Source organism: Aphis gossypii, chromosome X (assembly GCF_020184175.1).
Source record: "Aphis gossypii isolate Hap1 chromosome X, ASM2018417v2, whole genome shotgun sequence".
NCBI lineage: Eukaryota > Metazoa > Arthropoda > Insecta > Hemiptera > Aphididae > Aphis > Aphis gossypii.
Genome location: NC_065533.1, coordinates 15,297,931 through 15,309,083, shown reverse-complemented (window position 1 = coordinate 15,309,083; position 11,153 = coordinate 15,297,931). Strand labels below are relative to the sequence as shown.

General features: G+C 37.3%; 4 protein-coding genes across 4 annotated transcripts; 1 reads left to right on the top strand and 3 right to left on the bottom strand.

The window, feature by feature from the left end:
- Window positions 1-1,145: 1,145 nt before the first annotated feature.
- Window positions 1,146-4,394, bottom strand: LOC126552378 (uncharacterized). The gene is made up of 2 exons (XM_050207075.1): window positions 1,817-4,394; window positions 1,146-1,249 (listed from the first exon to the last, which is right to left on the bottom strand). The coding sequence occupies exons 1-2, from the start codon at window positions 4,392-4,394 to the stop codon at window positions 1,146-1,148; spliced, it is 2,682 nt and encodes an 893-aa protein (XP_050063032.1).
- Window positions 4,395-4,429: 35 nt separating this feature from the next.
- Window positions 4,430-6,045, bottom strand: LOC126552377 (uncharacterized). The gene is made up of 4 exons (XM_050207074.1): window positions 5,917-6,045; window positions 5,574-5,789; window positions 4,954-5,455; window positions 4,430-4,872 (listed from the first exon to the last, which is right to left on the bottom strand). Exons 1-4 carry the CDS (start codon window positions 6,043-6,045, stop codon window positions 4,430-4,432), a joined length of 1,290 nt encoding a protein of 429 aa, XP_050063031.1.
- Window positions 6,046-7,343: 1,298 nt separating this feature from the next.
- Window positions 7,344-9,909, top strand: LOC114130252 (general transcription factor II-I repeat domain-containing protein 2B-like). The gene is made up of 3 exons (XM_050207073.1): window positions 7,344-7,449; window positions 8,405-9,121; window positions 9,386-9,909. Exons 1-3 carry the CDS (start codon window positions 7,344-7,346, stop codon window positions 9,907-9,909), a joined length of 1,347 nt encoding a protein of 448 aa, XP_050063030.1.
- Window positions 9,910-10,047: 138 nt separating this feature from the next.
- LOC114130251 (uncharacterized) lies at window positions 10,048-11,087 on the bottom strand. Its single transcript, XM_027995182.2, has 2 exons — window positions 10,484-11,087; window positions 10,048-10,373 (listed from the first exon to the last, which is right to left on the bottom strand). The coding sequence occupies exons 1-2, from the start codon at window positions 11,085-11,087 to the stop codon at window positions 10,048-10,050; spliced, it is 930 nt and encodes a 309-aa protein (XP_027850983.2).
- Between the last annotated feature and the right edge of the window lie 66 nt (window positions 11,088-11,153).

Sequence of the window (11,153 nt, the reverse complement as noted above, 5' to 3'; positions counted from 1 at the left end):
TAAGGCACACATTAACGTTGAGTATTGCAATTCGGTCAAATCGATCAAATACATTTGCAAATATGTCAACAAAGGGAGTGATATGGTTGTTTTCGGAGTAGCTGCTGACAATAGTCATGATGAAATTGCTCAATATCAAATAGGACGTTACATCAGCACTAATGAGGCTCTTTGGAGAATTTATTCATACCCGATGCATGAACGATTTCCTGCTGATATTCATTTGGCAGTTCACCTTAGAAATAGACAACGTGTATATTTTACCTATGAAAATGTTCAAGAGAGAGTGACACGTCCACCAGTAACAACATTAACTACTTTTTTTTCAATTGTGCGCAAGTGATGAATTTGCCAGAACTTTGCTGTATTCAAATGTAACGCATTATTACACTTGGACTGCACAAAAAACATGGCAACGGCGTAAACAGGGAACAGCAGTTGATGGCATCCAGGTCTTTTCTATGCAGAAACTATGGAAAGACTATACACAGTTCATCCAAAATGGTAGAATGTTATTATTTGCAGCTGATGTTTGTGAATGTTGTGGGACCGAGTTCATTTGAAGATTTGCGAACAGTTATGATCATTTATGTGCTACGTATCGTGAAGAGTGTGAGCATTTGGGTTTACTGGAAAAAGATGAACATTGGAATTCATCACTTCAAGATGCATCGATTGCTTCATTTCCACATCAAATACGTATGCTGTATGCCATAATAATATCAACAGGTTTTCCATCGAATCCGATTGAATTATGGATTAAATATCGAGATTTTATGACAGAAGACTTTTTGATTCGAATGCGCCATCACACAGGAAACTCTGATTTGATCATAACATTGAAAATATATCATGAGGCATTAATAGCGATTGAAGATATGTGCCTTACGATCGCCAATAAAACATTGGGACAATTAGGTATGATTTCACCCAATTGTCCAATGCATGATTTTTTCTATCGAGAATTGCGACGAGTACAACGGTATGATATCAATGAATTGCAAACATTAGTGAATTTAAATGTTCCCAAATTAAATGACCATCAAAAAAATGTGTACGATACCATCATGTAAGTAGTAAAAAATGAAGCCGATGGATTGTACTTTTTGAACGCACCCGGTGGTGCGGGTAAAATATTTATAATATCACTCATTTTGGCAAACATTCGAGCACAAGGGAAAATTGCATTGGCCACTTGCTGCGTCTGGAATAGCTGCTACTCTGTTGGATGGAGGACGAACAGCACACTCTGTATTAAAATTACCGTTAAATGTGCAGGTTTGTTTATATTCATTGATTGATTGGCTTGAAATGCATTTACATTAATTGAGATGTAATTATTATTAATGTACTAGCAGACCCGGCGAACTCCGTTTCGCCACCAGATTCGTTTTATGTAACATTTCGTTTGGTGATTAAAAGATAAAGAAAAAAAATTTTTTTTGTTATATATTTGAAAAGGAAAATATTTATTTCATTTCACAACAGTAATAAATTCATTTCAATTACCTACTAAAATGAAGTGTTATTTAATTGTTTCATTGTAGTGCTCTTTGGTAAACCACATTTTTTGTTTTTTGGTCTGACGTTAACACAAACAAAGCGGATGGTTTCCCAACTCGTGAACACGCAACGTATAATTGTCCATGTGAAAAACAATGATTTTCCAAATTTATCCCGCAAACACTAAGCGATTGGCCTTGCGACTTATTAATTGTCATTGCGAACGCAAGGCGAACTGGGAATTGCAATCGTTTGAAGTCAAACGGAAGATCAGTCGGAATCATTGGTATTCGAGGAATACATACATTTTCACCTGCGTACTTTCCGTTAATAATGGTTGCCTCAATTAAATTCGGCATAAGTCTCTTTACCGAAAGTCGAGTACCGTTGCAAAGTCGCGGTGGATTCAAATTACGCAGTATCAAAATAACTGTACCAACTTTCAGTTGCAAGTTATGTGGTGGAAATCCTGGTATCTCCAGAGAGTTCAAAAACTCCGTTGGATAATTTACTACATCATCGGGATTTGTTATTGAATCAACGGATTTGTATGTCACCAAATCGCCAGCAATTTTTGATTGAATGGTGAAATTCAGTGCGTGGACATCATTATTCTTTGCTGCAAGAATTGCTCGTTGACTTAACCAAGCATAATTCTTATAATTCTCACTAATGTTTGGGAAAACATTTTCAATAAGAACTAATTGAGTGTCTACAAATCGGCAAAAGTCGTTGGTAAGAGTAATTAATCCAGATGTCGCATCAACTGGGACTTTTCCATTTCCAAGATCTAACAATTGTTTGGAAAATTGTGCAGCACTTTGATCATTTTGAAGTTGAACTCTCATATTAGTGGTTAGCGATAATGTTTTTACGTTATTCCATAAAGGTGATGCCTTTAGGCAAGCATTCAATTCATCTGCAGGCGTTCCACGGGGAACTACTGGCAACGTCTGCCTGAAATCGCCTGCCAACAATATCATCAAGCCGCCAAAGATGTTGTTATTTCTCCGAAGATCCTTCAGTGTGAAGTTAAGTGCTTCAAGTGATTTCTTATGTGCCATTGTGCACTCATCCCAAACAATGAGCTTGCATTGCATTAACAATTTTCCCATTGCACTGGATCGGGAAATATTGCACGTTGGAGTATCAATTGTGTTTAAATTGAGTGGCAACTTAAGCGCAGAATGTGCAGTACGACCGCCATCTAGAAGAGTCGCCGCAATTCCAGATGATGCTAACGCCAAAGCTATGTCACATCTTGATCGAATAGTGGCCAAAATCAATGAAATGACAAATGTTTTCCCTGTTCCTCCAGGTGCATCCAGGAAGAATAGACCACCAGTATTATTGTCCACCGCTTGCATTAATGTTTTGTATACTTGTTTTTGCTGTTCATTCAGCAACGGAACATTATTTCTAACGAATTCCTGCAATGTATCAACATTGTATTGCAGCTCTCGATTTAATTCTTGGTTAAATGCATCGTGCATCGATCGATTTGGCGCAATCATTCCTACTTCAATCAGTAGCTTGTTTGCAATAGTCAAGCATTGATTCTCAATCAGAATCAATCCTTCATTGTAGATTTCATCGGTTATTTGGATGTCAGGATTATTCGTTTGAATACGCAAGCGATGCAAGATATCTTCACATATGGCGTCTTTGTATTTGTTCCATAACTGAATTGGTTGTGAAGGAAAACATGTGGTGATGATAATTGCGAACAGCGTTCGTATTTGGTACGCATTTGATGAAACAACTGAATCTGCAAGTGTTAAATCCCAATGAGAATCGTTCTCCAGCAAACCCAATAGTTGACATGCTTCTCGATATGTTTGGCATTGGTGGCCATTCACAGTTTTCAAATGCGCAAATGATTTCGGTCCACGTACATTTACTAACAGCAGTCGCAAATAAAAACATTCATCGTTTCTAGGATGAACAGTGTACATACGACCTAGTGCATCAGTTGAAAACACCTGTGGCCAGTCTGAAACTGGGGTTCCTTGTTTGCGACGTTGGAATTTCTTTGTTGATTGATTCCAAGTGTAATACTTGGGCATTTCAACGTACATCAGCGTCGCTGCGAATGGATCTGCTTCACACATTGCAAAGAAGCTAGTCAATGTTGTCGATGGTGGTCTCTCAGCTCGTTGTGCCGCATTAGCCTCAGTGAAGTAAACTCTTTGGCCATTTTCCAAATGCACTGCTAAATGTACAACTGTGGGATATCTTTCATGAATTTGAAATGACAATAATCGCCACAGTGCTTCATTAGTACTGACGTATCTGCCCATTTGGAAGTTGCTGATTTCGTCATTCACATTTTCCGACGCAATACCAAACACAGCCATGTCGCTGCCTTTTGTGACGTACTTGCACAAATATTTGATTGATTTGGCCGAATGACAACTCTCAACGTTTGCATGTGTTTCGAAAATTCGTGATAGCAGCGGGCAATATGGTACAATGAATTCATTTCCGATCTCAATCTCTTGATTTTGAACTTTAACTTTGATAGTTCGACCGTTATCTTCTTTTGAACGCCGACGATAAACTGGATATCCATCGTTCCCTGTGACTGTTTCAGCAACTAACGGTCGCGGATATCGTTTTGTGCACTTTCCATCAGCCATGCAAGGCGATAATGGATTTAATGCACCGCACGGTCCATGCACCATCTGTGTCGTCACAATGTCGTGTAGACGGGGATCAGTGACTGGATCAGGAATTTCAGCTGATATGATGTCATCCACTTCATTTGAATGTAATTTGTTCAGCAACCAAATTAGGATATGAGCATGCGGTAGTCCACGCTTCTGCCATTCCACCGAGTACATATGACAACGTGTGTCACCAAAAACTCGATACTTAGTAAGCACATCCATCATAACCTTGAGTTTTTGCTGAAATACTCTGGCGATTATGTCATGGCGATCTTGCGGTTTTTGACCCGTTCCAACTCGCGTTCAATTTCCGTCCACTTCGGATTGCATGTGACCGTAATAAATAAATCCGGAGTTCCATAATTTCGCACGTACGTCATAGCGTCTTGAGCGTATTCGTGCATGTGGCGTGGGCTTCCGATATAAGTTGATGGGAGAATCGTCAGTCGTCCAATATTCTGAACATCACCATCTGAATGAATAGCATCACGCAAGTGTATATAGTCCTCAGATCGTAGCTTTGGCTGATTGAATCTGATGAACGCTAAACGTTCGGTCTCGACTTTGACATACATGTCGACAGCGAATTGCTGGAATAGCCGACCGCACTTCAGAATGACATTCTCCTCATGTGTACGAGTCATCATACGATACGCATAGTAATTCATTGCGCTTAGATTTTTATTATTCGTTGATACTCCTGAAAATGCAAAATTAAATGAATTGTTAATGGAAACCAATAAAAGTAATAATGGAAATAATTAGTGTGTGAATATTGTACCTGTAATTGGATCGACCATCTTCAACGTGATGTCGTATCCGTCTTGCCCTTGCCAATAAATGATTGGATATTGTAACGCATCGTACAAACGATGTGTCTCGTTTACACGATGCATGATATTGCTTCTTCGCTGAACGACAATGTCTCGTGATTTAGTTGGATCGCCAACAATAATTGCAGCAACATCATTAACGGTGGGTGCATTGAATCTTCGCACATGTTCACCTGTTGGAGTACAATCCGCTCTTATGACAAATTTGTGCGTATCCGATGGCATTCGTTCCAATGCTGTTTTGAACATATTAACCACAGCATTATTAGCGTGAAAAAATGCTTGCAACTGTTCAATAATTCGTCTCTTTAACTGTTGTGCTCCCTGTATATTGCACCGCACGTTCAGCTGATCCACCATCGACGAAATGAAATATATTTGCAGAAATTGATGCGGTTCATCTGGTGTTGGCACCATTGAACCATGCAAATGATATATTTGACCTTGTATCTGTAATTGCAAATAATCATTAAAATTTGTTCATGAATACATTGTAAATCGTGTGATGGTGTAGTGTGTGGTGTATATGAAGTTGTTATGTGTTGGTTATGTGTGTTGTATCTTTTACCTTGCAAGTCGGCATGAAGCCGCCTTCTCGAATGATATTAGCTCCAAAGGAAGTCATGCGAAAGCAGTTATTGTATTCAAGGATGTGTTGAAGAAAATGGCTGGAATCGGGATCACTTCCATCAAACAATGTTTTCAGTGGCTGTGGTGGTGTAAGTAATGGATCCAGTTTGACTTTTCCACTTGCGCAGCACAATCCAACCGTTTCTCTTTTGAACTTTGCAATATCGGCATATAGTCGTCATTCGTCCAATATCCAAATTTTCATCATCACTGTAGTTCGCAGTGGGATCATATTGGAATGCCAAGCGATTGTATGATGCCAATGATCTTCGTGTGCTCACGCGATGTCTCAATCGGTCATTTTCTCTTATTATATTTTGTCTTTCTTCTCTTAAGTTCCTTGAATAGACTTGTTGCTGGCTTGCATGTCTTGTGCGGCGGCCGATGTTCGCACGTCGTTCTCTAGGCATTTTGGACTATGGACAGAGTGTTGAATTTAACTTCAAATGCACGATCCACATAATTTACACTGAGCTTAAATGAAATTAACTGAGCAGAGAATAATGACTATCTGTCACACACTTTATCACGCACCGTTGCTATTGGTTTGAAGTACATGCTATGTATAATAGATGGCGCTGTATGTGAAAAACGATTTCCCCACTTTTCTGTTGAATTTTTCCTGAATTTTCCAGAATTTTCTTTGCTATAAACCTCACGGAGCCCAAGACCTTTCCAACGAATGCAAAACCGTGGAAATCGGTTCGTGCGTTCTGGAGTTATAGCGTCAGGGAGGAAAACCGGACTTATTTTTATATAATAGATTACAGGTGATTGAAAATCTAACGTGCAATGTATCAAGAAATTCTGCGATGGCGAAAGTTTTGCAACAAACAGCAATTATTTTATTGGATGAATGTACGATGACATACAAAAAATCACTTGAAGCAATACACCACACAATGCAAGATTTGCGTGGCAATCAAAACATTTTTGATGGTGCATTGATATTATTGTCAGGTGATTTTAGGCAAACACTGCCCGTAATTCCACTCTCAAAACCGGCAGATGAGATCAATGCGTGCCTAAAGTCTTCTTTCATGTCGAGATATGTGCGAAAATTGACGCTGAACATAAACATGCGTGTTCAGTTGCAAAATGATCAATCTGCAGATCGGTTTTCGAAGGAATTGTTGGAAATTGAAAATGGAAAAGTTCAAATCGATAACACAATCGGTTTAATTAGTTTGCCAAACAATTTTTGTACAACTCTAAAATCAAAAGAAGAATTGATTGAACGAGTGTTATAAATATTATCCAGAATCACAGGAATCACAATTGGTTGAGTGAACGCGCAATTCTAGCACCAAAGAAAGCGCATGTCAATGCTATCAATTATCTCATCCAAGAAAAATTGTCTGGTGCAGTAATATCATATAAATCTATTGATAGCGCATTGAATGAAGATGATGCAGTCAACTATTCAGTTGAATTTTTTAATTAGTTGGAACCACCCGGTATACCGCCGCATTTCTTGAATTTGAAGATCGACTCATCAATTATTTTACTAAGGAATTCGAATGCATCAAAACTGTGCAACGGTTCAAGATTAGCTTTAAAAAGATTGATGTCGAATTTAATCGAAGCCACAATATTGACTGGCAAAGCGAAAGAGGAATTTGTACCCATCCCACGTATTCCTCTGATACCAACATACATGCTATTTGATTTCAAACGATTGCAATTCCCCGTACACCTATCAATCACCATGTCCATCAATACGGCACAAGGACAAACGCTCCAAGTATGCGGTTTAAATTTGGAGGAGCCGTGTTTTTCGTACGGGCAACTAACTATACGTGGCCTGTTCAAGAGTTGGCACTCCAAATTGTTTATTTGTGTATGCCCCAAATGTACAAACAAAGAATATTGTTTACTCAAATGTGTTGGATTAATAATAAAGAATTTTGAAAAAATAAATGATTTTTATTGCATATTTGTGTTGGTGCTGCGGAGTGCACAGGGGTCGGCTATTATTTATTATAAAACTAATTTTAACTGTACAACCTACGTGCTATTATTTTCGTTTGAAAATTCACGTCGTTTATTTAAGGAATGTTGCTAGGGCACCGAAAAAAGAAAGAAAGTAAACAATAAACATCCGATTTAGCTAGTTTTTATATATGATGTAATAGACCAGGGGCCTCCAACCTACGGTCCGCGGGCCGAATCCGGCCCGCCAAGCTAATTAATGTTTTGAAAATAAAATATAAAAAAATATAAATATTAATTTTCATTGGTTTAATTTATTTTTTATTGAATTAATTAATAAAATAAAATAAATTTATTATTTTTTCTTTTGGTATTATTCATAACAATTTATAATATTTATACACATATACTAACACTAACTAATAATAGAAAAACTCGTCAATCAAACTTATTTGACTAATGTTGTACTCAAAACTTACGCGATTGTCAGATAAGTTACGATCGACTTTTTCCGTTGTAATAATAATGTTATCAAACGTTTAATCGACGGGTTTTTCTAACTACGCGAGTCCACTGTAATGTATCGGGTATAATTTATAATTTATATAGAATCAGTTTTTATGATTATTGTAGTTTAGCGTTGTTTATTATCGAGTGAAGTGCTCTGTTCTGTATTAAAATAAATATGAGTTAAAGTAAAAAACGGAAAGTCGATACAGAGTACACGACCTATCTGGTAAACTACGATCGGACAAGTTTGAAATCTTAAAACAGAATTTACTAGCTCAACAGTTATTTTTACTAAACAGTTATGTTAAAATGAATCTCTCGTAAAAGCAAGTTTTCAAGTAGCTCGTACTCTGGCGATAGCCGGAAAGCCGTTTACTGATGGCCAAATTGTAAAAGAGTGCATTTTGAAGACAGTTGAAGAGATTTGTCCCGATAAAATCAATTTATTCACCGGTATTAGCTTGTCAGCGAATACAATTGCACGGCGTACCACAGATCTCGGAAATGATATTATTCGTCAATTAAAAGATATTGCTAAAAGCTTTAAATATTTTTCAATTGCTTTGGATGAATCTACCGATACTTCAGACTCAGCGCAGGTGCTTTTATTCGTTCGCGGAGTTAATGAATCTTTTGAAATAACCGAAGAATTGGCCGCCGTCCACTCAATGAAAGATTCATGTACTGGTAATGAAATTTTTTTGAAGGTAAAAGAATCTATTTTTACTTTGGGTCTTGATTTTAACATCTTAAAAGCCGTAACTACTGATGGTGGACGTAACATGTGTGGAGCACATACAGGTTTGGTTGGAAATGTTTGTAAAGTTGTATTGGAGACTGGTGCAGCAGCACCAATGGCTATTCACTGCATAATACACCAGCAAGCTTTGTGTGGGAAAAATGCACCAATATCTGAAGTTATGAATATGGTTGTGCAGAATGTAAATTATATTCGAAAAAGTGCTCTCAGTCACCGTCAGTTTAAGAACTTTCTTACTGAAATTGAAAGCGAGTACCCAGATATTCCATATCATTGCGAAGTTCGTTGGCTCAGCCGAGGTCACGTCTTGAAAAGATTTTTTTATCTTCGTTCAGAAATTTACATATTTATGATAGAAAAAAACCGTGTTATAACCGAGTTAACTGATTTGTCATGGCTATGGAAATTAGCTTTTCTCGTTGATATAACTCAGCTTCTTAATGAGTTAAATTTAAAGTTGCAAGGAGCTAACTCGTTAATTTCTGATACATTTTCCTACATTAAAGCTTTCAAATTAAAATTAACTCTATTCACAAATCAATTAATAGAAAAAAATCTTGCCCATTTTCCAACATGCAACAAATTCAAACTTGAAAATGATGTAGAATTTCCTACCGATTTTGCTGTTGGAGTTCTCACATATTTGAAAGAGCAGTTCCAGACCCGGTTTAGAGATTTCGAAAGTGCAGAAGACCGTATTCGAATTTTTGAAAATCCTTTTGCCATAAAAATAGAAACTTTACCGACAGAGTTTCAGCTTGAAGTTATCGAGCTCATGTCAAACAACAATTTCAAAGACTATTTCAAGGAAGCTAATCTCCAACAATTTTACGCCATGTTACCAAAGGAATCATTTCCAAATCTTAAAAAACATGAGCGTGAAATGATGTCAATATTAAGCTCAACATACTTGTGTGAACAGACATTTTCAAAAATGAAATACGTAAAATCTAAGTACAGAACTAACTTAAGTGACGAACATTTACAAGCGACGCTGCTAATTGGAACCACAAAGTTTGATGCAAACTATCAAGACATTTTAAAAACCAAGCAGTTCCAAACGTCTCACTAAGTAATTTAATATACTTAGTTGTGCCATAAGTTCTGTCCCTTATACAAAGGAGTATACATAATTAATAAAATAAAACAAATACAAAAAAACTGATGTTATTTATTCTTTATTAACTTAGTAACTAAAAAAAAATAAATACTATTCAAAATGTCCACCATTTGCATTTATACATTTCTTCAAACGATCTGGCCACTCGTCTATGACAGCACGCACCACTTCTAACGGTATTGAGGCAGCTGATTTTACCAAATCGGCTTTTAATGATTCGATATTTCGATGGGGCTTAGAGCAGGCCTTCTCCTCTAAAATATTCCACAGTCTGTAGTCCAAAGGATTGAGGTCTGGACTTGCCGAGGGCCAATCTTGAGCGGCGATAAATTCAGGTAAATTGACCTCTAACCAGCGTTGTGTGGTTTTTGCTTTATGTGCAGGCGCTGAATCCTGCTGAAAGATCCAGTTCTTTCCTATAAACAAAGTATCACTTAAAGGCTTCACTACCTTTTCTAAAATATCATTTTGGTAGTTAACCGCACGTGTTTTGACCCCTGCTCACAGAAATGCAGTTGAGTAACACCCTCATATGACACTCCCCACCAAACCATCACTGAGGCTGGATGATGTCCTCTTTTTACTCTTTGAATTTTTTCAGCAGCTTCCCGAGAGTTGTGAGCATAAACTCTATCATTTTGACGGTTAAATTTTTCTTCTACAGTAAAAATTTTTTCTTCTGTAAACAGTATCTGTCTGTGGCCATTTTTTGCGTACCGCTTAAGTAACTTCTTCGCTCTTGTCGTTCTAATTTGACGTAAAGCGTCTGTCAACCGCTGACCGGTGCTTCTTCGATAAGCACCAAGACCAAGGTCTTCTTTAATTATTCGTGACATGGTTCTTGGTGGAATTTTCATTTCTCTAGCCATGATTTTTTGCTTGCGAAGTGGATTTCTGCGAATTCTCTGTGTGACAGCTTTGACTGCTGCATTTGTTCTTATTTCACGTGGACGTCCACTTCTTGGCTTGTCATCTATAGTGTTGAACTCGTTGAACCGTTTTATGGTCCGATAAACAAAATTTTTCGTTATTTTCAACAGTTTCAATAAGTTGAAAATCTCTAATGGTGTTTTATTACACTTAAATAACGCAATAACAGCAACACGATTTTCTTTAATACCCCATTCCATGTTTAATACGTGACGTGAACTATCGTACTAACCAAAAATAGTAGATATTACAATTGTTGAAAATTA